Source organism: Carassius carassius, chromosome 9, assembly GCF_963082965.1.
Source record: "Carassius carassius chromosome 9, fCarCar2.1, whole genome shotgun sequence".
Classification (NCBI taxonomy): domain Eukaryota; kingdom Metazoa; phylum Chordata; class Actinopteri; order Cypriniformes; family Cyprinidae; genus Carassius; species Carassius carassius.
In genome coordinates, this window is record NC_081763.1 from 14,885,206 (window position 1) to 14,913,133 (window position 27,928).

Here is a 27,928-nt window from a genome sequence, read left to right on the forward strand (position 1 = left end):
TGTTACTCTTTGTGCTTCTTCCTTTTGAAAGAGAGTGGGAGAGAGAAAGAACGAGAGCGAAAGAGGGAGGGGCAGAAGAGTAGAGAGATAGCAGTGAGTGGAAGAGAGCTGCAGTAGAGATTGTGCACCTGCTTCAGAGAGGACACAACAGATGAAAAGAAAGGGAGGGATGCAAAGAATCATCCGACCTCGTATTCGGACAACCTACAAAAATGAAAGAACAGGAATTCAAAGAAAAAGTGAGAACTGTGGACAAGCTTTGTAAAGACTGAGAGGAGGCATTGAGGAGACAGAACACAACCAACAAAGTAAAGAGATGAAGCCTGTATATTGAGCCGCTTTTAGGAGAAAAAGACAGAAAATCCTGCTGTTTCACTGAAGAGAGAGAGCAGAGCAAATGTACAGAACTCTTGGGCTGTAGAAAGTTAGCACAATATCACCATAAATAAGACAAACTTAACCATCTGGACATACACTGCTGGGCAACAAAGATGCATCCAAACAAACTACAGTTTCCTGAGCTTAGTGTAGCATCTAAATACTGCACAACATGCTCTTTAATGCAGAGACATTGAAGACTGGAACCTTTGCAGAAGGCTTTCAGTTGAACTGATACGGTCCTTAACAAGCAGCCGTTAGTACAAGCCAGCCACCAACACAGTTTGAACTTCGGACCAAAACACCTCGCCTCTCTCCTCTCTACTTTCTCTTATTCTCTGTTCTGTATGTGATGGAGGTCTGAGGATTAGTCATCATGCCAGTGATGAAAGGGCTTCTGGCTCCTCAGAACACCTTTCTTGACACCATCGCCAAGCGCTTTGATGGCACACGTGAGTAATTCTGTTTTTCTCCAACCTCTGTCACAGCTTTCACCTTCAGAGACTCTGAAACTCATTCTAATGCAGCTTCTGACCTCACCTCATATATAAAATGTGAAAGGAGTTTCAAGTCTTACTATAGTATTTTCTAATACTTTGAATTAGCTTTTATTTTTCCATTATCATTTTAATTTTAGTTAAAGTTTTAGTCTTTTTTTCTTCAATTTATTTTATAATAATAATGATGATGTACTTTAGTACTTATTTAACTTAGTTAATTCAGTTATTTGGCAACATTACAGAGTTTTTTTCCCCATCTAATATTTATATCATATTTTATTTCAATTTATTTCAATTACTGAAAACATTTTTTATTAGTTTTAGTCAACAATAACTACACTGGGTCAAGTTCTCAAGAAATATTGAATAATTGCTAACGTAATATAAGTCTCAAAGGCTAGACTAAATTTAAGATTATTTTCTCATGAAACATTTTTCAGGCAATATATATACATTTCAAATATGGATATTTTAAATAATGAGATCATGTTACCTCAGTTATAAGATACATTTTAAAAATCCTCACGAGTAAAGATTAAAATAAGAATACTTGAATGGAAAATACAGAATATCTTGCTTATTTTATTTGCTGTGGTGTAAGGTCTTCCTTCTTCCTCCATTAAGCTCTTTTTCATGTTAATTGCTTACAGTTTGTACCTCTGTTCAGAGTCCTGTTGGAGTCCTTTATTTTGTGACAAATCAAGTGAACATTTTAGGCTAATAAGACCATCTCATTATGCTTTGATTACAAAAGAGTATACTGTAAAAAGTTCAGTATGAGCATTATAATGTTTACTTAATATATGTTAATTCAGCAGGCAGATTCATGCGGAAATCTTTGACGGTGACACACAGTGTTTGTGTGTGTACATTTGAAAACAGAACTAATTGAAAAAACCCTGAAGTGTTATTCATTGCAAGAATGCTGCTCAGTGTTCAGTGTGGGAGTTATGCACTACAATTCTGTGCAAAAACGAGCGAACAATGGAGGGCAATAGCTGATGGGATCATTTTGTATAAGTGGTCTTCACTCCCTCTCTGCCTGCCATCATGTCTGTCGAGGGAACTCAAAGCGCACTAAAGCCATGAAGGTGGGCATGACTAAACCTTGAATGTGCGATAGCGTGTGCTAATGTGTTGAATTTACCCTACCTGCTCTGAACTGACAGACAAAATGGTATTAGTCAGTGTGTTATAGTCTGATCCGTCAATACAAGATATAGTGTGTATCACTTTCATCAAGATCACATTCATCTCATCTAGTTATCTGTTATGTTATCTTTTGTTCTCAGCACCCAAATCTGATACATTTTTCTAATTAAAACTTTAGGACTGACTGTGTACTCTCAGAAAAAAAGTTGTCACTGGGGCAGTACCCTTTCAAAAGTTACACCTACCTTATTTACAACTAAAAGGTACATATTAGTACCTTTAACCCTGTTGAAAAAAACAGCATATGCTGGTTAGGTATGTTTTGAAGCATTGCAGTTGGTTTGAGCTGGTTTAAGCAGGTTATGAGCTGGACCAGCTCAAGACCAGCTTAAACCAGCTCGTGAGCAACTAAGGACCAGTTAAACCAGCTGCCATGCTTCAAAACATACCTAACCAGCATTTGCCTCTTTTTTTTCAACAGGGAGTGTATATATTAGCACCTTTTGAAAGCATACTGAGAGTGTGCAAAGGGATGAAATCAGATGTGTTTGTTCAGCGCATGTGAATTTGAACACCATTACATATTGAATTTTGGGATCCAAACAATGCAATAATGCAAATACAAATAATACAATGATGCAAAGAAAGCAATAAAAATTAAAAACAGTTTCACCGTTCAAATGGAAAGTTTTTAAACATGTAAATATGGTTTGAATCGGATTTACAAGATTACGGTTTCATACAGGTTTTTTTTCTGTTTATACAACAAACAACTAAATGGATTCAAACTGGATTCACCCTGAAATGTGAAACTTGCTTCACCTGCATTCTGTGTTCATTATCTGTCACATGTGTGGCAAAATCTTGCTTTCTCTCGTCCTCTCCTTCTTAGGCATTGCTTTTTGTGTAAGTGGAACGTAGGGGAAAACGTCTCTGCATGATCCTTCTAACAAAAGCAATGTCCTTAACTCACTGTACAGCCAAACATTTAAATCATATGAATCATTCCCTCTGCTGTTCCTGGAGACAGATTTTGACACTATGAAATGTCACGCTGGCCATGTGCTCTCTCACTTTTCAGAACAACCTCCTGCTATCGTGTCACACCCATCCTAAGCAACACTGGCTGTCTAAATGCAGCATCAGTATGTACATGTATGAGTGAGAGAAGTGACGTTGGGAATTTGTTTACCTCGGTATCACCACCCCACTCTCTATCGTATTTTCCTTCTCCTTCATAATCAATTAAATCACTTTTAATTAGCTGCGGCAGACTAAAAATCTGGGCCCGTATTCACAAAACACTTTATCTCACTAAGAGTTCTCCTAAATGGCAGTAAAGGTTTTTAGCTAAGACTTGTTTCTTAAAAACTACTGTATTACTAACTTTTACTAAGGAATAGACAGAAGTCAGCTGTGGCCTAATGGTTAGAGAGCCGGCCTAGTTAATGAACGATACCCATGGCTGCAGTGCCCTTGAGCAAGGCACTGAACCCCCAGTTGCTCCCTGGGTGCTGGATATATAGCTGCCCACTGCTCCGGGTGTGTGTTCACTTCTCACTGCTGTGTGTGTGCACTTGGATGGGTTAAATGCAGAGCACCAACTCCGAGTATGGGTTATCGTATTTGGCAAATGTCATGACTTTCACTTTCAAGCCTTAAGCTAAGAGTAAGGGCGGGGTTGACCTTGTTGCTATGGATGACGTCAGCATGCTTGCTATCTATGCACACAGTGATTGGCTGATAGTCTCTGTCAGAGATTTATTCATATAAATATTGTAGAGCACAATATTATGTTGCCATATTCAAATGAAGGTTATAAAATAAAAATGTTAATTGCCACATTCAAATAAAGATGAAAAAATGCAGGCTAAGTGTCACTAATTAAATAAGTAGGCTATATATTCTGCTAATTGTCAGCCTCTTATATGTATGCTCCTCATAAACAATTAGTCAATATGCATTAGGGTTGCCCTCGACTAAAGATTTTTCTGGTCGACTAGAAGTCATTCATTTAAAGCATTAGTCGACTATTAGTCGTACTTATATTAATAAACCATATAAATCATAATAATGAGCCTTTAATTACTTATATTCGCTTGTTAAGTCTGGCGTCACGTAGCAGCGCTTCCATGTCCAAACGCTCTATCAGTTACCATGGCAAAACAACAAAAGGTGCTAATATAAACTTACAATGTGATAGAATACTAGCGAAAAAGTTATAATCTTAACCTTTAACTCCATACTGAAGTACCAGATAGCCAGACAATGAAAATATAAATATAAAAAATATATTTTAAAAAATTATTTGTGTTTGGGACGCTGTGAGCACGGAGACTGTAGTGTATACCTTAAGTTTGAAAGCATTTAGCTTAAATTATTAAAATAAATAAACAGTGCTCGTAAACGGCTGCTGAGGTCGTATTCTCAAGTGAAGCAAGTTGAGGCTTGGACCCGGAAACAGTGCTTCTTACGTCATCACTTAACAACAGGATAGCCTCATAAGCGCTCAAGCGCAAGCAAAAAAGGCTTGCCACAGTGCACCGCAAATATAATAATTGTGAATTTGTTAGGGAAAAACAGCATGTACACTGCATTAACATTTAATTTATTGTTACACTAATACTTTCTGTTTTGGGTTTAAGAGATGATGTCTGCGACAGTGACTCATCTCCGCAGCACCTGTATGCATGTTTCATACAGATTACATAATGTGAGAATATTTGTTTTCTGTTTGAATTGGTTCATTTAAGAGTTTCACTCTTTATAGATATATTTTTCATGTTTGTAATAAGGCAAGCATACACAGAGTTTCGAAGTGACACACTCAAGTTCACAGAGTCCGATATGGCAGAAAGCGCATCGTTTGCTTTAATTATTTTACAAAAGCACAACTTTTTGTTGCTATTCTGAGTGCACACTAGAGTCTTTACAAATACAAAATATGCATTACTCTTATCTGTATGACCAAAAAAGACAAAGTATTTTAAGAGTAAATGATCACTCCGGCACCTCCATCTGTCCTGCGGTAGCCCAAGTGCGCTACTGTTCAGCTTCTACACTCCGCACAAACATGCACACTTTTTTCCAGGCTAACATTAGATTGAGCTGCCATTTACTACATACATATCTCAGATGATAAGCCATATTTGAGGTCCATCATGGACTGCACGATTTTGCCACTTCATGTGGAATTTAAGCAACTAATAAAATGTTGGTAATATTGGAAATTATTTTAATTAGCAGAATAATCAGATTATGGCAGATAGTAAGACATACAAACATAAAAGAAAGCCAAACTGGACGCGAAAACAGCTATAAATTAAGGATATACTCAAACATTTGGAGTTGGGATAACCTCCGAACCAAACCAATTCGAAAAAATTCTTCGAAGTTTATATTCCGAGGTAGATTGCTGGCAACAGCCATTTTAGGATATTTCACTACTCCTAGCTAACTAGGAGTTCACTACTCCAAACCAATTCACTAGCTAATTTTAGCACTAAAACACTTTGTGAAATACTCTTTATTTAAAATTTTAGGAGTCCTAAATTAGGACTGACATGCCCACTATTTTTAAGATTTTCTCCTAAATCGGCAAGTTAGGAGCTACTTTTAGTCTTAAGACGTTTTGTGAATAGGGGCCCTGGAGAGGATTATTGGAACAGAGAGATATTTGACAAAGAATCAATGTTGTGTTTTACAGCCTGTACTTCATTAAAACTATTATATTGATCATGCAGAACTGTCTACAATCTGCATTATAAAGGACAGTAGCCTGAATATTTTGGTTTTGAGGAAATAAATGTTTTTAGACTTTCAATTAGGCCTGAATACTGTGAAGTGACTTTGAATTAAGCCCTTAAAACCCTTAAAAGACTTCAAGAAAATCAAGTGTGGAAGTCTGTAAATGATTGGTATGCATTGTGACAAACAAAATAAAAAATTAAATAAATTCCAATTTGATGTTCTACAAAACTTTGAGCATGGTTTGAATCTCACTAGTATGCATGAAGGCAAAAGTGATGTACATAACAATTTGTTTAAAATTTTCAAAAATATACTTTAATGTTGAAATGTTTTTGAAAGAAGTCTCTTATGCTCATTTAAGGCTGTATATTAAAATGATATGAAAATGACAGTGTCAAATGATCCATTTCTTATTATCTTATATTGATTCCATTTCTTATTCTCAATCTTGAAAACAGTTGTGCTGCTTATTATTTTTGAGGACACTGTGATACTTTTTCATGATTTTTGATGAATAGAACAGCATCTTTTTGAAATGGAAACCTTTTATTACAGTTTAAATGTTTTTTTGCTGTCACTTTTGGTGCATTTATTGTGTCCTTTCTGAGCAGAAGTATATTTCTTTCCAAATAATAATAATAATAAATAAATAAATCTTACTGCTATGTTATGTTTTGGTGTAAGTTCACTAGCATCCTGCATCCTGGCTAGCTGTTACCTCAGTTTTAGCATCTGTGTGAGTGTTTTGTTTGCAGTAATTAGCAGCTTTCTCTTGGCATTTAAAGCATCGCTAGCGTCATAATTCTAATTTTCTCATCCTACTATTTGCCTGATAATTGTGTACTGTACTATTAGTAATTTTGGAAGAAAGAGCATAAGAGTGAAAATGTTTCATCATGTATTTTGAAAAAAACAGTCTTTACTGTGGTGTAATGTAACTAAGTAGGCTAATAATACTTCGTTACAGTAGTTCGTAACTTTTTGAGGTTAAAAATTATCCAAAATCAGTACAGTACATAACCAGCCAGTGTTTGAAACTATCGCCTTACTTTAGCCAGATTCACAACGGTTAATGTATAATAATGTTGTTTTTTTATTTGAGTGGTAGCTGGTAGGGGTAGGTTTTCACAGGATATTGGAGCCCACTGCCATGTCATTACGTCAAGTCTGTAAACATAAAGAAGTTGTCCCTGCTACTAGACCACCTGCAGGTGGCGGATCATTTAATTATAGCCTATTCCCACAGCAGCTGGAATAATTAAATGTCAAAAAATCATTTTGATGGTGGATTGTAATAAAAAAAAAGATTCTATGAAACACGTGTGAATTAAAATAAATTATATTCCAGTTTTAAATGTGCTTCTGATTACAGATAGACTGAGTTTACGCACGATGTGTATTTTAAAGACAACCAGTTCGATGGAATGATGTGACAATTAGAGATTAGACTGTACAGAAATTGAAATCTACATGCTACACAATACACTCATAGTCATGCAAAACTGATGTTGTTAACTATAATAATTTGAGAATAAAGTATAACAATAATAATAATTTTCATGGTTTGATGTGATCGATCGTTAGATTAAATCACCATTGGTTGTGCAATTTATTTTAATGCTTTTTTCCTCAGTTGGTCAGAACAAAGCGTGGCAGACTTGTTCAGTTGACAATATATGGTGAAAATTCTTATTTGGGTCATATATTCCAAAACGTAGGCTAGAATCTGTGATTACTAAGTACAGTGAATATCTATAAATAAATATATATATATATACACACATACATACATACAATGGAAAAAAGAGTTAAATATATACAAAATGGAAGAAAGAGTTAAAACTGAACACCATCTTGCTGCTCGAACTGTGTATAGAACAATTAAAAATATTTGTTTGCTCCTTTTCTATTTTGAATTGACTTGTACTTTTACTTTCAATACTTAAGTTTAATGTTTCAAAATAAATATAGTACAATAAATGTCACATACTTTAACATACACATACTTGGGTGTATATTTTCCACATATATGAACCACATATTTTCACATTTTCTATTAAAAATAAACTGTAGACACTTTTTTTTCTTCTTTTTTTAAAATATATATCTCCCTAGCAACAAGATGCCAAAAGCATCGTGACTTGACCACACAGCACATAGTGATAGTTTTCATAGCAGTCAGTTGCACAGTATCATCTCACCATCTTGGAAAGCAGAATCTGTCATAACCGTTGGCTTCTGTGAGAATAACAGTGTGTGTTTGAATGGATTGATAGGGAAAAGACTGTATGTGTGAAGAAACACGCACGCATACACATGGTTTGAACACCAATTTTAGTCTCTCTATAAAATAACGTATTAATACAGTAACAAGTTAATTTGTTGTGTTAATGATTTTTATTTTACATGCACCTGCAGTGATCTCTGTGTGGCCGGTTCTGAACCTGTAGCGCTAAACAAGCAAATAAAAATGTGTTTGAGTGTGTGTGTGTCTGTGTGTGTAATGAATTTTAGATTTATTTTTATTTACATTAATTAAGATAGATGTGTAATGTTTTTATTATTATTATTTATTATTACTTTATCCCCAATTACAGTTCTGTTTAACATAATTATTATATTACAAACACATTCTAAACTATTTTGTAGTCTTGTGTACAAGCTGATGCCTGAAATGTTTCTCTGCAGATTTTAAGACCACAATGTTCTTTATAATGCTGACTTCATGTCTTATGTTGGCCTTTTTTGGGCTTGATCTAGCTCTACAGGTTAATAATAAGCATATTTTTGTTTTTGCATCTCGTGTAGTATAGCACGCAGCATTCTTTCTAGTTTATCTGATACCACAGACAGATTCCAGCCTGTGATACTGATACACATTTAAAACAGCCAGACAAATTGGCAATCTGAAGTACAATCTTGTATGTCAACTGTAACAGAATCATTTTATATCAATAATATCAAAGTATGAAATAATATTAGCAACAGATGAAGCAAACATATTAAGCCTTTCTCGTATGTGCATATGAGTTCAGTAAGTGCATGAAATCCTATCCCCTCTCAGATAGTTTATTTGCTCAATTGCTTCATATGCTCATACTCTCGTTCATTTATTTGTTCATTCATTATGTCATTGGTGCAGATGCAGCACTCACACTAAGCTTGTTCTGTGTACTGAGTTTGATGGTGAGGTCATGCATCTAACTTAAGCTTTATTTATAGTTTCTCTGCACCAGTGCTGTCTATTGATTCTTGCAAGGAACAATTAAATGCATGGTGGGATAAAATGCTTTAAGTAGATGTGTAAAAGTGTAACATGATACTGATCAATTATATGTTTTTCCATGTCTTTAACAATGTTTAATAATGGCTTTCCATTAATATTATTTACCAAAGCTGATCTGAATGTTTGAGAGGGAAAAAAAGAATTTTGTGTATGTTTGTTCATTAATGGGGAATAATGACACAAATAAACCGAGTTTCGATTCATATATTATTTCCACCTGTCTTTTATAATAGTTTGTGTACATATTCATTGTGGTTTAGTTGAAAGCAATTAATTGGCAGCATTAAGGGAAAGAGTGCTGTCCAGTTTTTGGGGGCCAAAATATTTAGCTAAGACTGATTGATCCAGAACCAGAGGCCACCATAGTACTTCTTTTTACCAAATACACTCATACGCACCCACAGTCGACTGATTCTTATATAATCTCCTCCACCCCTGCAAAAGAATAGCAAAGTTGCCATGGAAACAGTACACGCATCTTTTGGTTTTCTACCAGTGATCTAAAGAATTCGGAATGAAACAGGAAATCTATAATTAGCTTGCTAATGAGAAGGCGAGAATGAGAGAGTAGCCTGAGTTGATGGCATACAGCATTCTATATAATAAACATCCTGAATTTAGTTTGTACATTTATGATTATGATAAGCAAAAGTGGGTGACTTTTTGCATCTCACCGTTTTCCACTTCTTTCCTCTGTGTGTCTATATTGGGTGTGTGCAGACAGTAACTTCCTGCTGGGCAATGCTCAGGGGAGTCGCGGGTACCCCATCGTGTACTGTTCGGACGGGTTCTGCGAGCTCACAGGGTTTGCACGTACAGAGGTAATGAAGAAGACATGCACATGTCAGTTCCTGCATGGACAGGAAACAAGCGAGAGAGTCACTCAGCAGGTGGACAAAACCCTGGAAGGACAGAGAGAGTTCCAGACGGAGGTCCGCTATTACAGGAAGAACGGTAACAATAACTATCTTCTGCAGAACTTCATCAAATGAGAAGTATAATAGTTTGGAATAATTATGTTTTTGAAAGAAGTCTCTGATGTTTACCATTTTTTTTTATCATTTTAAAATGTAATTGATGAATTTTCAGCATCATTACTCCAGTCTTCAGTGCCACATGATCCTCCAGAAATCAGATGATTTGCTGCTCAAGAAACATTTCTTATATTTAACAATGCCGAAAAAAGTTGTGCTGCTAAATAATTTTGTGGAATTTTCTTTGAAACTGAAGGTTCAAAAGAACAGAATTAGTTTGGAATAGAAATCCTTTGTAACATCATAAATGTCTTTACTGTCATTTTTTTGATCAATTGGATGCATCTTTGCTGAATAAAAGTTTAATAGTTTTTTTTACCCTAAACTTTTGAATGAGAGTGTATCACAGTTTTTAACATTGTTTTCAGCAATGATAATAAAAATAAATGTTTCTTGATTTCTAAAGGACACTGAAGAATGAATAAATAACTTTTGAAAATATATTTGAATAGAAAACTTATAGAATTGTAAAACAAGAATTGTAGTTATATTTTACATTATTACTGTTTTTACTGTATTTATGATTAAATAAATGCAGCCTTGGTGAGCATAAGCAAAACAAATCTTAATTACTCCAAACTTCAGACCAGTAGTGTACATTTGTAGTGTACATTGTGGAGCTTTAATCATTTTTCTTCTGTGAACCCAGGTACTGCCTTCTGGTGTCTGCTGGACATCGTCCCTATTAAAAATGAGAAAGGAGAGGTGGTTCTTTTTCTCTTATCCTTCAAAAACATCACTGACTCGTATGGCAAATCACATCCCAGCTCCACCACAGAAGGTAACAGACTGGCAGTGAGCCTGTTTGATCCAAATAATAGTTGATCTTATTTACTCACTGTGTGTTTTTCTGTTGTGTCAGAGGATGGTACTCACAACAGGAAGTCCAGTCGAACTCATCTGAGTCAAGCTCGTGAGCGTGGCCGCAGCGTCCTGTACCACCTGACCTGTCAGTTCACCAATAGGAGCAGAAGGAAGCTGCCAAATGTAAGTAGATGTGAAAACCACAATCATTCTCACTCAACCTACTCACTCAATTAATGACAAATTACTGAGTGCACCATTATGTATTTAAAAAAAAATAACTTACCCTGTCCACAATAGTTCTAACCATAAACCTTCTAAAATCGTGTTTAATATATGATGACAAACTTAAACTAAAAACAAAGAAATAAACTTAAAGATTTTAAGAAATGTATTCTCGGAGATAACAAATATTAATCATACACAATTTTGCTTGACATTCTCATGCAAGTAAATTGATCTTGTATTGAAGTATTTTTTTCCTGGAAAATGGATGAGAATACTGGTAAAGAAAATGCAATTTTTTTTAGTGCAGCATATAAAGATGAGATTCTTGTTCTCTGACATTATGTTCTGAAATGACTGACCTTACAAACTGTTGACACTTTTAAAGAGTAAATGTCCTCGTGCTTCCGGCTAACAAGATGAAACCGAGGTCTGCTGTAGCTGTTAAAATGAAAAGGTCAGCCTCATGTGTTGATATCTAGCAAAATATTCAGTATTTACGTCCAGCTGACGATACTTACTTTCATAAATAAATATACCAGACACCAGCCCTTTGTACAGGACAATCAATCCCCACGCTTGGAAAAAAACACACAGTTCCCAAAATCCAACTCACTGAACACTTACATTGTGATGCAAATGCACAATTTTAATTAATTATATGTGAACAACTGGCTTCGCATAAGAAATCCTGTCTATTGAACTTTTAGTGATGAAGAGATGACTCACAGCTGCATGGAAGCTACAAAAATTCAAACATGTCCATGGAAGAATAAGAAGCTAGAGTTAGACCTTAGTCAAAGTGAAAATATGTCTCTCCGGAAAGGAAAGAAAAGTTTGGACTGTAAATAGATGTTACTTAGTACTTAATATGGTACAACACATTGAACATAAATTCTAATGTGTCTCAAATTGTAAATTTTCATAGACAGAAGGATTTGCATCTCATGTAAAATATTATTGATTTGTGGTTAAAATATATCCAATCTTTAAACGGTGGATTGTTAAAATCCAAAGATAAGATCCAAAGATACAAAGATACTCTATGCCTATTTCACTCAACATAGTAATAAGTTATAAGGTGCTGTCTGTGAGTTTGCAGTCTGTATTGAATCCGACACAGTAGAAAGAATAATGGCAAGAAATATCTTTATTTGAGTGTCCTTGCGAACTGCAAGCAAAAATAAACACAAAAACTAACAACTCTTAAAAGCTGATTCTTTTATTGAATAATTCAAAAATATGATTTGAATAACCATGAAATACTGCCATGCATGACTTATAGTTTTAGCAGAGGAATATAAGTGAAATATACTCAAATTAATCGAGAGCTTGTGAATCAGAAACGGGGAACTGAGGACCTTCTCTCTTGTGCTGACGTACAATTAAGAGTTGCTTTGGCATTTCAAAGAAAATGTTCAATGTTCCTGCTGTGTGTCATTATGAGCCGTACCTGCACCTTTTCTGAATGTCTGAATGCAGCAGCTGTGGAGAATAAATGAACAATTATTTCTGCTGCATTCAGAAAGCAATAACACAATTTAGGCCTTTTGATCTGTTGCAAATGCCTTTCCATATCTTCATGGCAAATGACTGAATCCGCCTTTAGCTTTTTTGCACTCACAGACATGAAACATCAAGCGCAGCCTTCTAAGAACAGCGATGTTTGATATCACCATGTTTATAAGGCACAAATTACTATTTAATGAGAAATATACATCATTCCTTGAAGATGTGAGTCTGTGGGATTTGTTTTGGAGACTTAGTTTTTTAGTCCTTCTGTGAGTATCTTAATTTTTAATTTTGAAATAACTTTATCTAATGCATATGCCTGTTAGAAACTTTAGCAGTTCAAAAGCAGAAGTTCAGTTTTTTAGCAGAAGGTCAATCTGTAGACCACAGATCTGGTGGACCACTTCTGTTCATCAAAACCAAATGTTTTTAAAGGTTACTGGTTCATGCTTAATGTAGAAAGAAACCATTTCTATTAGGTTACTATTCTTTTTCTTTTTAATGAGGTGACGGCGCATGCACATCTCACATCTGGGCATGCTGGGTCGCCAGTTAATTTAAAAACTCCAATAACACGGGCACGGCGTGGCCCACATTCACTCAAAAGACGTAGTGAAGAATATTTGGATCGGCCGTGATTAAAGTCAGAATACTACAGGCTAAACGGCTGTATTACTGAGATGAAATTGAATGCAGCTTTTATGATTTATAACAGCAGTCAAATCAACAACTGATGAGAAATAATTTGCTTGCACATAAAAAAAAAGAATTGCTTCCACTTAAGAGGCTCTTAGTAAAAATGTCTTTTAAAGATTATATCCTAGTTTATTTTTGCTGAAGTGTGTAAGGTTTTTAATTCAAATACATTTTGAGATATGTTTGTTGGTGTAGAAATAGAAATAAAAAGACATTTCTTTTCATGTTCTTCACAGCATGTTTTTTCACAGCCAACTCTCCCGGAATACAAGGTGGCATCGGTGCAGAAGTCCCGCTTCATTTTGCTTCATTACAGTGTGTGCAAAGCATTGTGGGACTGGTTGATCCTCCTTGCGACATTTTACGTGGCTGTCACCGTCCCGTACAACGTCTGCTTCTCCATCCCTGACGACCCGAACTGTGACTCCACCTCCAGAACTACCCTTGTCAGCGACATAGCTGTGGAGATGCTTTTCATCCTCGGTGTGTGATTTGTTTTTGTGAAAGATTGTAGCCTACATTTTGGGTTTATTTGCACCTCTGTTCTATTTTTAAACAGTGTTAACATCTGACATCTGCAGGGCTCAGAGCTGCTTTCACCTTAAAGATGTTAACCAAATGACAATCACACCCTCATACCCAAATGAGACCATCTTTCAAATCCACACTCCCGATATGCACAAAGCAAAAAACTAAATCTCTATTCATTTTAAAAAAATAACAATAATACTGAAGCCCCACTGTGACCTGAATCCAGTGGTAATGTAATAAACCTCATGGACACAGATGTGGTAAAATAACTGGTTGATGGTACTAAATGTAAAATGGAATAAGGATCTGCACAGAACAGCATGTACGAGGCTTCATCACTCTAATTAGCATGTTTTTAATATTTATGCATTCACAGTCAATATTTGTGTTTGATTGAAGTGGTGCTGCTTATGAACTCATGAGTGTTCTTGAGAGAAATAGTATTCGATTTTTGATTGCTGTAAACAAATCATTTTTCTAAATTCGCTTGTTTTTTTGTTCATTTGTTTCCCTAGACATCATTCTGAATTTCCGAACCACGTACGTTGGGCCTGCGGGTCAGGTGGTTTATGATGCTCGCTCGATCTGTTTACACTACTGCACTACCTGGTTCATCCTGGACCTCATCGCTGCTCTGCCCTTTGACCTGCTCTATTTATTCAACATCTCAGTGGTGAGAATTCAAATGAAACCTTTAAAGCTGCAGTCCATAACGTTTTTGTGTTTAAAATGTTCAAAATTCCTATAATATCCATTTTCCAAACAGTGTTTTTGACTTGTCCTGAATCACTACGGTACACCTATAATAAGTGTTTATATTCAGACTATTTAGACTGGTTCGAGTAGGTACCATTGCGGAGTAGCCCAGTACCTACGTTATTCACCATAGTCAAACAGAGAGAAGTAACTCCGGCTACAATATTCTTCCACAAGACTGTTCTGTTTATTAACCGCTAGAGCGCCAAAAGTTACGGACTGCAACTTTAAATACTACAGAATATAGTTGTTTTATGTTGTTATGCAGTTTTGTGTCTTATCCTATTTATTAATCATATTTATTGTATAGTGCATACAGGGTAAACCAACATTATACATAAAGATAAATACAAATTTAAACATTTGACTGAGAGTTGATGATTTCCTTTCTATATATTAATGTTTTAATAGTTATCCTCATTTTCATAGTGTAAAGCTATGCTAATTGTGTGTGTATGTGTGTGTTTTGATAGACTTCCCTCGTGCACTTGTTGAAGACCGTGCGTTTGCTGCGTCTCCTGCGCTTGCTGCAGAAGCTGGATGGTTATTCTCAGTACAGTGCTGTGGTCCTGACACTACTAATGTCTGTATTTGCCCTGCTGGCACACTGGTTGGCCTGTGTTTGGTACGTCATTGGACGCAAAGAGCTTGCCAGCAATGACCCCCTGACCTGGGACATCGGTGAGGTGTCTCTGTGTATGCCAGATGCCAGTTCAATACACTACCATACCAATATCCAGAGCGCAGTAAGATTCTTATGTTCTCTAGGCTGCATTTATTTGATAACAAATTGCAATAAAACTGTAATATTGTCAAATATTATGACAGTTTAGAATAACTGCTTTCTATATTTTTGGTGGTAAAGCTGAATTTTCAGCATCAGTACTCAAGTCTTCAGTGTCAAATGATCCTGAATGCTTATTTGATGCTCAAGAATCTTTTGGATGGTAGTGTATATAAACTTATAGCTTCTCTTTTAGATTTTTTAATTCAATATGAAGTTGATGTTTCAATCTCCAATTTTTTTCCTTCTATTTCCACTCTTCCTGTCCTCTGTAGGTTGGCTACAGGAGTTGGGCAAGCGTCTGGAGACTCCTTACACGAACGGTACAGTTGGCGGCCCATCTTTGCGCAGCGCCTACATCACTTCGCTCTACTTCACATTGAGCAGTCTGACTAGCGTTGGGTTTGGAAATGTCTGTGCCAACACAGACGCTGAGAAGATCTTCTCCATCTGTACCATGCTTATCGGGGGTGTGTTTCAGGCCTAATGTATAATTAGCTTGTTTGTAGGTCAATAGAGCCTTGTTTTGGTATCCATAGTTTCATTCCAGAAAGTTTGGTATCTAATTTAAGATGTAGAACATATTGTTCACTGAGATGATTCAGTCAATTATTCAAGACTCTCTTGCTATCTCGGATTCTTCTCACAGCCCTGATGCACGCCGTTGTGTTTGGAAACGTGACAGCCATCATCCAGCGCATGTACTCCCGCCGTTCGCTGTACCACACACGCATGAAGGATCTGAAGGACTTCATCCGTGTGCATCGCCTGCCCCAGCAGCTGAAGCAGCGCATGCTGGAGTACTTCCAGACCACTTGGTCTGTCAACAATGGCATTAACGCCAATGAGGTGAGACCCCATAAACCATGCCATGTGGAGCATATGACTACAATGTTTACATGGTGCCATGACAGTTTAATTCACTTGCTTTATCTTCAACATTTAATCGAGTGGAAGCTCAGGTCAGCTCTTTGTTTTTATAAAGAGAGGTTTTGGAATAAAGTGTTCTATAGAGTTCAGTATAGAACAATATAAAGGGTTATATATAAAACCCCAATTAATTTTTTTTTTCAAACCGTGTAAAAGCCCATATTAGTATCAATTCATGAGCATACGTACATCTGGGTCACTACTTTCAATGGGCTAATTAATTATAGCTTTCTGAGACTTACACTAATGCTGAATACTGTCATTGTTATATCAGTGCTAATTGTATTGCCCACAGTGAAAAGACCTATATCTAATTAAAACAGAAACAAGAAGATCGTGGGTGCAGTGTTGAGGAAGTTACTTTAAAACTGTAAAAAGTTATTAGCTACTATTTTAAAAGTAGTTAAACTAAAGTAAATCTATTCTTTTAAAATCCCTTAGCTATAGTGCACTAAAAAGTAGTGATAGATAGATAGATAGATAGATAGATAGATAGATAGATAGATAGATGGATGGATGGATGGATGGATGGATGGATGGATGGATGGATAGAAAGATAGATAGATAGATGGATGGATGGATGGATGGATGGATGGATAGATAGATAGATAGATAGATAGATAGATAGATAGATAGATAGATAGATAGATAGATAGATAGATAGATAGATAGATAGATAGATAGATAGATAGATAGATAGATAGATAGATAGTACAAAAAGTACAGGGATTTAAAAGAATCTGTGAATCTTTTTTTCAAACTGATTTAAATGAACCATCTGAACTCAGTGACTAAAAATGAACCTGACATTTCCAGTGCAAAACATGATGGAGGACAAGCTTTGTGCGTAAACCAATATTAGGGAAAAAGTAGTATTTTGCTGTAAAAGCTACATTATCAGCTGCATTCACACCAGTAAAAATGAAGTTTAGTTAGTAGCACTTCTACTTTTAGTAAGTTACTCCCCATCACTGTGTATGTGTGGGAAGAAAAAAACTGAAGTGTGGCCTAGCTCATTTACACTCTGATCTGACATGCTACTAATTTATGCAGTGACTGAAAAAACGAAACAAAAAACACTGCAAACAGACACAGGAGCGCCCTTCAGACATCTAGTGCTCTGCTGATATTGCATCCTGTTGAGATCATATTGAACTACGGATTCTGATCTCTAACAGAGATAACTTCATCTTATACATGAGTGAAAGAGTATGACTATCGCATAATGATTATGATGGTCAGATTTGGGTATAACGTGTTACACAGTAATGCATTACTGTAATCTAATTACTTTTCCTGGTAATGCAGTAAAGTAATGTGTTACATTTTAAGTGTATGTAATATGATTACAGTTATTAGTTATTTCTCATGTCATTTTCATTCATTTTAGTGACTTGTTTAAGGAAGATATTGACAGAGACTGAGAATGCAGAAAGCGCACCCTATTTGGTGTTTTATGTTTTTTATTTTTTTTATTTTACAAAACCAAAAAAATATATACTGATATTGGGAGTGTATACAAATAATACTTGTATTTTTTGCAGTCAATATTGGTGATAGAACTATGAATTTCTCTTTGTAGTGTATTTTTTAGGTTTGATAACTTGAAAGGTAAAATGAAACTTGAAAGTACTGTAACTTGAAAGTAAAGTAATTATTAATCTGATTACTTTTTAAATGCAGTAATCAGTAATGTAATCAAATTATAATTTTAAATAAGTAATTAGTAATTTGTAGTGAATTACTTTTTTTGAGTAACTTACCCATTATGATGGTTATGGTTTTACAACTGTAAACACAGGCTTTGTCAGAAAGCTTAGCTGACTTGTTGTTTCCCTGCCCTATCAGGAAGTGACTTTGCAGGCAGTGTTTGCGCACCAAGGTACCTCCCAAAACTGATTTCGGACAGACATCTAAGTCAGCATAATAATTTAATGACGCACAACAAAACAGAGAGAACTTGATAAGTGAACATTAAATAACAATTCAATTTTTTTGCTAGAAATGACGTGAAAACTAAATGGGCAAAAATGTACTGTATATGTAGCCTACACTCCAACTGACAACCAACCACAGCTTTAAGATATCATCTTTGTTTTTTTACCTTAAGACACAGCCATGATCTTTACATCACCCCATGGCATTGTGGGTAATGTCCATCTTTCTCCCTGTCCGTTAGCTTTTACATGACTTCCCAGACGAGCTGCGTGCAGACATCGCCATGCACCTGAACAAAGACATTCTGCAGCTGCCGCTCTTCTCCTCCGCCAGTCGGGGTTGCCTGCGTTCACTATCCTTGCACATTAAGACTTCGTTCTGTGCACCTGGAGAGTACCTCATTCGGCATGGAGATGCCCTGCATGCTCAACACTTCGTCTGCTCGGGGTCTTTAGAGGTCCTCAAGGATGGCATGGTGCTTGCCATACTGGGTATGTTCCGTAAACAGTTTAGACAAATGTCTACATAGAAAAGGAGGTTAAAGGGTGTTACCACAACAGTCACCAAGTGAGTCCAATTGCCTGAAAGGGTCGCATCTTGTAACACAAATCCAGCCAGTTTCCTGCAGGCACTGGTTTCAGTCCATATAGATCTCAACAAATCAATATTTTAAAACAGTTCACAGAGCTGGGTAGTAACTGATTATATCCAATCTGGATTAAGTAATTAGATTACAAAAATCCAAAAATACTCATAATAAGACTTCAGTTACTTTTTTTTTTACTGTTTATATGTTTACATATTTACATAACAAAAATACATTTGTCACAATTTGTTGATTCTCCCTAATTCCTCTTTTTTTATATACATTTGGAAAGTTTTCCAGTTTTGTGGACATTCACACAAAGACCAGTCACTAGTCAGATGACTGTAATTACACCGAAAAAAACCTCAACATTTCAACATTGAATCTACGACTGATGAACACATAAATATTTATTTGAATTATGACTCAGATATTTAACCATGTATTACTATGTCTTATGAAGGCTTTTGTTTTGTAAACTCATTAAAATACACAGATACACGTTATTTCTTATTTTTACATGTAATTCAGGGATTTCCAGAAGGTATTTGTCATCTGATTATATTTCACCTAATATGTTAACATGAAGCCCCCCTGACATTTTAAGGTAATAGGTTAACCACTTCAGCTGTTATTTTGATTTTTTGAGAATTAGGCATATGCAATATTGGACCCACCGGTGGGTCCCCAGAGTTGATGTGGTTAATAATTAAGTATCACACTTACATATTCACAGTTCTCTGATGTTGGTTAATGGTCACTTGACATGCAGGTAAACAATATATTTCATTTTTTAGTAAGTGTTTTATTTTGTTTTATTGTTGTTATTTCAAATTATTTATTTTAATTTTACATTTTTGTGATTTAATGCAATCATAGTTTTTTATTAAATTCACGAACCCCCTGCAGTTCCTTCACCAACCACAGTTTGGGAAACCTTGATCTAATGTAATGTTTAATGCACTTCAACGGAATATATTAAATTTTTCTTTGCATTTTTATATCACTATATGGTACAGGATTATCCTATTTAAATCAGTGTGATAAAACAGATAAATCAAGTCATCTGGAATCAATAACGGACTATAATTTTCAAGTTATGTACCCAACTCTGACAATTAAATGTTAGAGCCAGCTGTTGTTGCTGATGAAGCTGTTTTCAGCTCAAACCAAAAAAAGAAGCACCTGGCAGTCAGACTGATAGATTGATAGATAATTAATTAAAGTGATAAGCTCGGTTTTGCAAGTTTTTTTTATTTATCTTAGTACAGTTTACTCAAACAACAGCTTGACTAAAGGTGTGTTCAAGCCATGTTGAAATTACTGTAATTTTTCGAGATTTCAACATGTAAAAATTGTTCATTTCCTCATACAGCTTCTTTTAACAATCAACAATCGTCTTTTCTGAGAGCTTCTACATGACCGCTGGACCACCTGACCTGCTGTTTTGTTTAGGCATTGATAGTGGTTAGTGAATGATCCTATAGAAATGCATAATTCCCAGTCCAAGGACATGAACAGCTCCAAATAGAAAGTCACCTGTTTTCATCTTGAGCCTACTGTAATTATGATATGGCATGAGTGCAACATAACATGTTTGTCTGCTGTACAGGTAAGGGAGACCTGATTGGTGCTGACCTGCCTGGTAAGGATCAGGTGATCAAAGCTAATGCAGATGTAAAGGCTCTGACCTACTGTGATCTACAGTACATCAGTGTCAGAGCGTTGCAGGACGTTCTGGAGCTCTACCCAGAATATGTCAACCGCTTTAATGAGGACATACACCACAACCTCACCTACAACCTCAGAGAGGTAAAGTGCCTCACACAGTACACACACAATAGAAATAGACTATTTCTATTTCATTATCTGAATAATGGTCAATAAAATAGTGTGTGTGTGTGTGTGTGTGTGTGTGTGTGTGTGTGTGTGTGTGTGTATATATATATATAATTCAAATAATTAACATGTGCAAATTACATAGTTAATACCTGTTTGTTTTGGGGCGTACTGTTGCAATAGACAATCACATATGATTAATTTCAATAGATTTTTTTAACAGGGGCAGTTAGATTTTTAATACTGCTGAAAGAAGTCTCTTCTGCTCCCAAGGCTGCATTTATGTGATCCAAAATACAGTAGAAACTGTAATATTTTCAAATATTAATACTATTTAAAATAGCTGTTTTCTATTTGAATATATTTGAAAATGTAATTTGCTCCTATGATGGCTGAATTTATTAGGAGCCATTCAGTGTTGAATTTTTAGCTATTACCATTACACTGATTTGGGGCTCAAGAAATTTTTAACCTGTAAAATGGTAATATTTGTGTGAAAACTATTATGTATTTTGTTTCGATTTTTTTATAATCAGAAATTCCTACTGACATGATAATTCAATCTCAATCATTATGTCATGCCCATTCATTTATTTTAGTAGCAACCTAATAAGCAGAAACATTATGGTACTCAGGAGTTTCTTTTATCTCAACAGGGCCAAGCCAGATTCTCTCACTCAACTCGACTCCCTCAGGTAACAAGCCAATTTATCACACACTTTTAGTGTGTTGTTCAAAAATGTGACTTTTTTTTCATTCTTTTTAACCTTTCCATTCATACTCTAATGCCTGCACACATGCACCGCCATACCCATACTTATCAAAAGGCCACCTTACAGAAGCTCCCGATTATTAGTGTCACTCTGAACTGCAGAAGTGTGTGTGCGCGACATCAGAGTTGGCAGACAGCAATTCCTCTGGATGTGCCTGAATCAGATGAAATAACAATCTGTTTGTGGCACTGACCCTCTGTATCATTGCTGTGCCAACTGTCTTAATGATCAGAACAGCTACACACACACACACACACACACACACACACAAACACACACACACACACACACACACACACACACACACAAACACACACACACACACATACAAACCAAAGGAGGCATAGAGAGTCACACACACAGAAGCTCATAAGAACATGATGACATGCACAAAACAAATGACTCATAAATAATTTTGAGTGTTCTTTTGTAAAAGCAAAGAGCATGAAACCCCACACTGAGAAAAGTGAGTGAGTTCATAAAAATAAAAAGGCAAATGTTTCCATAGCTTTTCTGAGTTCAGTTGAGCTATTTTATCATTTAAAGTAAATCAATACATTTTAGATGTTAGGTTGCCATGACTTACAGTTTGCCATCATTGTAACAATTATCTATTAAGATAAGATAGCTCTCGGATGAGACATTAAACCGAGGTCCTGACTCTGTGGTCATTAAAAATCCCAGGATGTCTTTCGAAAAGAGTAGAGGTGTGACCTCGGCATCCTGGCCAAATTCGCCCATTGGTTTCTGACCATCATGACCTCCTAACAATCCCCATATCCACTGATTGGCTTCATCACTCAGTCTCCTCTCCACCAGTAAGCTGGTGTGTGGTGTGTGGTGGGTGTTCTGGTGCACTATGGCTGCCGTTGCATCATCCAGGTGGATGCTGCACACTAGTGTTGGATGAGGAGATACCCCTTGACAATATAAAGTGCTTTGAGTGCCCAGACAGTGCTATATAAATGTAAGGAATTCTAATGACAGGGATCTGTGGAAAATGTTCAGTGTAATATTCTCCAGTTTTCTTAAACTGTTTTCTATTTTAATGTTTTCTTAAACTGTCATTTATTAATGTGATGTCAAAGCTGAATCTGCATCATTACTTCAGTCTTCAGTGTTACATGATCCTTCAGAAATCATTCTGATATACTGATTGCTGAAAATAGTTGGGCTTATTAATATAATAATCAGCGAAAAATGTTGCAGTACCGCAACCTATTGATCTGGAGTGTGGAATGTGCATAGATTTGGAAGAAAGAGAGAGAGAGAAAAAAACTAGATTCTATCTATTGTTCCTGTGTTTTTCAGGTATTTAAATATTTCATGCACTCATGATTGCCTTGACCCATTTCATAATAATACTTTTAAAGAAATATTATCAGCTCCCAGCCATCCTAATTCTTGAATCAATTGAAATCTCTCCCGATCAGATGCAGAACACTCAAAAAGAATATGCTTCACTGTTTCTTATTCTCCACAGTTGTCACACTTTACTGATTCATGCTAACCTATTTTATGAAGACTGTAGTTTAATGCTGTATGTCCAATTCTTTATCTTCAAATTATAAAATCTTTCTTTCTATTTCCATATCTTTTCCTCTCATTTCCATCACACTTCTGAATCTGGAAAAGATGTCTTTGTTTAGACTCACTATTCCATAGTGTTTGCCATTTCTTACTTACTTCAATTGATATCACTCTCTTGAACTCAGCTTTACTTATAGTTAAATTAATTTCTATTTGTGGATGATTTAATGCTTTCTTTGCTAGCAAGTCTACTATTGTACCTCACTTTCCATCCACACCCACATGTGCAGGCACCCAGAGGAATTGTAACATTGTATCTCCAGCAGCTACACCAAGAAAAGAGTAATGGTGGACTGCTGCTTCTCACATACCGCCGGCGTCAAGAGCTCTGCTCACAACGCTGCAGAAAGATTTGTGAGCGATCTGACGCTCTGATGTAGATTGAATGCTTATCTTGTATTTAAAGTGGCCACAAAGCAATCAAGCTTGTTGATCTTGTGCAGACTAACCACAATTAGAGTAATGTTATAAGTTAACCTCATTGAATATTGTCGTGGATGAAGTTTTAATGTCCTTTACCTAATAATGTATAAAGCACTGTAAAAATACTCTGATGCAAGTAAAAGTCCTGCTTTGAAAATGTTACATAAGTAAATATAATCAAGCATAAACATTACTTAATGTAAGTATAATCAAGGAAATTTGTTTAAAAGTAAACTGGGACTACTGTAGCCTACTATTATTTATTATATCATTAGATTATTATTCCTATATCGTTAATGCACATCAGCAACTCACCAGGAACATGATCATCTCAGACACCTTGGTCCACGTATAATTTTTATTTTATTTTTTAAGTCCCGGTACGCAAACAGGGGCACATCATAGATTATTGCAAACGCGAAACAGCAATAATCAACCTGTCCTCCATTGTGCTTATGTGCACTAATGTGGTCGGAGCTGCGTTCTCTGGAATCCTCTCAAGCGGTGGACTTTGCCCAACCGCGTCATAGCTCATTACCATAAAGTTGACCTGATTTCAACTCTCCTCGACACTCTCAATGGCCAAGTCGCGTCGCTCCTCGCCGCTGCTCGACGCCAGCTCACATTGAAAATGAATGACTTCCGGCCACTTTGACGCATTTGACGCTGGCGGTGTGAACACACAGTTAGGGTGGGGTCTATGCTAATAGGGCAGAGAGTGTCACAAATGGGCGGGACCTTCCCTAGTATGACACGTTAATTGGGAGAAATCTGGAACTGCTTGTTTAGAGACTGTTTATGATTTATTATGATTATAAAAAATGAGTGGGTGGATTTTTACCATTATAGGCTGGTTGTTTTGACACACGGTGGCCATACAACTGTGTTCAAACATGATTTTTGCACAATAGGTTACCTTTAATACTTCAATAATTAATTAATGCTTAAATAATATTTCTACAGTGTAGTATCCAAGAAGCAGTATTTGTTTTCCTGTCCTCTACAAATGAACTAAAAACAATCACCTTTAAGCCTTTAATGCTGTGATTATGACTAATCGTTTTCAAATATATTCTGGACTGGTAATAACATAACAACTACCTACACTACATTTAGGCTCTTTTCTCTACCTCTTTCTATTACTTCTAGGAGCGCTTTGATGATTCCAAGATGCCGTTTATCATGGAGGCACAGCAAGACAAGGATGCTGGACAGGACCTGGGTAGGAAGCCCCTGCTCTCTGGCTTGGGCGGTCCTTCATCTCAGCCTAATCTGAGTGCCATGTTAGGGGAGGAATTTCAGCACCTTAGCATGCTTCGTGTCGGCAGATCACCCATTCAAAGCCCCTCTCCTCAGATGCCACCCCATGATGATCTGTCTCCAGCTGCAGTTCCTCCTCCAAGAATAGACAAGAGCTCCTGCCACAAACCTGCCAAACTGCTCATTCCCTCCCTGAATTGTGTCAGCCCGTTGGACCTGAGCCCCCGGTGAGAAGAAACTAGAATTCATCATTATTATTTTTTTAAAGTTATTTTTATTATTTTTATAGTCTTTGCTTTAACTTTATTTACAATGGCATTACCTCTAGAAGGAGGAAACATCCATATACAAACATGATTGATATTGAGAGCAGATCATATTGATTACTGATGCACTAATATAATTTTGTTTGTCCTGTAGGGTTGTTGATGGCATTGAGGATAACGAACATGCTTTTCACTTCAATGTTGAGCACAGTGAGCCATCTCCTAACACAGAGGTCAAAGGTGAGGTGAACTCTCCCTTACTAGTGCCTTATGTTTAAGTTCAGTAGTTCTCAACATCTGTGTTAAACCTTTAAAAAAAAAACCTCTTATTATGGATATTACCAAAAATATTTTAGAGTTTGACATTACTATAAAAATTTATTTTATCCAAATTTGTTGAGGCCCCCTGGTTGAGAACCATTAGTTTTGATTTACTGTAAAATTTTGTTGTATAAAATACTGTGTAGGTTTTTAGTCTAATAATGGTATTTTGGTATTAATGGTATTAATTTTTTATTATTATTAAATTGTTTAAATGAAATTATATGTTTTAGACAAATGCATCTTAAATATCAGTCCCTCCAGGATTTTGCGATCCTGAAATTGCAAATAAAGTAAAATGAATGCAATATTAGCCAGTCAAGATCCAGCCAGGCCAGTCAAACTGACTCTTTCGCTAAATATTTCAATGCGCTGTTCACATGTCTTCAGTGTACTAATACATTATTAAGACAATTGCATGCACAATCTTACACCTATTATTCTTAATAACCTGACAGCTTGTAAGGTCATGCACACACTTTAAATAGTGTTCTATTATTGAAAAATGGTTTGGCCATTACTCCAATTTCCCTTTTGATGTAAACATCTTTATTGTTATTCTGGCAGCTTATTCAGTGTCAGTTTTGATAGCTATTGGTGTTTTGATGTACTGTACATGTACAGTAAACACACTCATTATTCACATTTAGATCATCGTTAATTATACTTCTACTGTCACTGAAAAACACAAATAGACACAAATACATAATTGTTTTTGGTACACTTCCACTTTAAAATAACTGAGAAAAAGTGCTGCAATGTCATTTTAGGTAGCAATAATTCAAAAAAAAAAAAAATTAAGATCCTAGTGGAAATTATAATTCTGATATAATGATACATTTTGCATTAAAAAATGGTCTGTTTCTTACTTCTTTTGGTTCTTTTAGACCCGTTTCAGGTTGGCGCAAACCTTCTCTTAGAGACAGAGGGGGTCAGACAGAGTCTCCGTCAACTCAATACAGAGGTATCAGGAAATACCTGCTGTTAATCAAAAGAAATACGTTTTGAATTAGTTTTTCTTTATATTAAATAAGATTTTTTACATTCATCACCATAATTTGTCATTCACTAATACTCTGACATGAACTTTTGATTTGATTCTGTTTCAGATGAACCACCTAAACCAGGAAGTGTCTTCACTGACCAAGGAGTTCCACAAAATGATGCAATTCCTGCATATGCATGTGACCACACCTCACTTCCCGTCATCTTTCACTCCCTTCAGCTCTTTCAATTGTCATACATCATCCAACTGTACCAACGTGGCCTCCTCAACCACCGACTGGCCATCTACAGGTAGACTAGCTTTTAACATGTCTGCTGGTCCTTGTCCGCAGCTGGAGGCGTCTCAGAGAGATTCTTTAGGATCCAGGCACATGTGCATTTGCAGCGAGAGCCATGCCCAGGAAAGAGGCTCTGTCTTGGGGCAGGAAGGGGACATAGCGCTCCTCCATCAAGCTCCCAGTCCTCACTCAATCTATTTTCCAAGCTGCCCTGACCAGGAAAGGGTTGCCACATTGGGTGTAGAGAGTCAACTAAACCCATGTCAGACTTCTAAAACCACACCCAACTCTCCTTATCTAGGACACCATGTTCCCCGCAATAGCGGGTCACTCGCAGGCTTGGCGGCATTTCCGTCCAGTGGTTTGGTTCCTCAGGATAGGAGTGGGAGTCCTAGCAGCACATTGTCTCTGTGCACCCATAACATCCAGAGTCAGTCGCATCCATCTTTAAACATACAGATGACCTCTGACCTGCAGAACAAGGTGCCCACACCCATCCATTTATCGGTTACACCAAATGGCCCATCAGAGCCCATTATAGCAGTCAGTTCACTTTTACATTCTGGGATTTGTAGTTCCAGCTTGCTGCATTTCCCCACAGGTCAGAGACAGAATGACCTGGTGGGATCGAGTCCTGTTCACACACTTGAGCACATTTTATCATCCCATGGCGAAAAACAGGGGAGACCAGGACCTGCTGATGAGTGACACAATGACTGAGTCGTCACTGTGCAGGAGTGATGGAAATTTTAAAAGTACTCTAACACACTCTTTGTCTACTGCATGGATAATGCTTCCATTTTAACCAAATTCAATGCATTGTGGGAGCTGTTTATGTGGGTTATGCTAGACATGCACGAAAATGTGCAAAACCGTGCCTTTTGTTTCAAAATCGCCTCTTTTTTCAGTTCAAGTAGGACTTTAACGTCTGTGCATCATCCTCAATTGTATTTAGGTTAAATCAGTTATGATGGCTTGATTTTACATTGGCATAGTTTCACCGTGTAGGTTTTGTATAAGACGGTGTCCCTTAGGACTGAGTCATAGATTATGAAGAGCCAGAATTTACAGGCTGTTATCACACTGCATCTTTTTCAAAGCCTCATTTAAAAACACTTCATGTTTTAATAACAAAAGATTAATTGCATTCTGTTTCCCTGACATTTTCAAGTGTGTTAAAGGGATAGTTCACACAAAAATCTAAAATCTGTCATCTTCTGTGGACCAAAAAAATAAGAAATTTAAGATTTATTTATTTATTTTTATTTTTTGCCAACATTCTTTAACAATGTCTTTCGAGTAAATTATGAA

At 36.3% G+C, this 27,928-nt stretch overlaps 1 protein-coding gene across 2 annotated transcripts; it reads left to right on the forward strand.

Annotated features, from left to right (window-relative positions):
- The first annotated feature begins 46 nt into the window (after positions 1 to 46).
- LOC132149041 (potassium voltage-gated channel subfamily H member 4-like) lies at positions 47 to 27,928 on the forward strand. 2 transcript variants are annotated; one of them, XM_059557939.1, is made up of 16 exons: positions 47 to 830; positions 9,787 to 10,020; positions 10,750 to 10,881; positions 10,963 to 11,087; positions 13,574 to 13,820; positions 14,384 to 14,541; positions 15,098 to 15,305; positions 15,684 to 15,878; positions 16,058 to 16,257; positions 18,518 to 18,767; positions 20,475 to 20,674; positions 21,358 to 21,396; positions 24,637 to 24,974; positions 25,168 to 25,253; positions 26,222 to 26,298; positions 26,444 to 27,928. In XM_059557939.1, exons 1-16 carry the CDS (start codon positions 755 to 757, stop codon positions 27,323 to 27,325), a joined length of 3,447 nt encoding a protein of 1,148 aa, XP_059413922.1. In that variant the 5' UTR covers positions 47 to 754; the 3' UTR covers positions 27,326 to 27,928. The 2 variants fall into 2 exon arrangements, with proteins under 2 accessions (XP_059413922.1, XP_059413924.1); XM_059557941.1 differs by having other exon boundaries at positions 48 to 830; positions 9,791 to 10,020.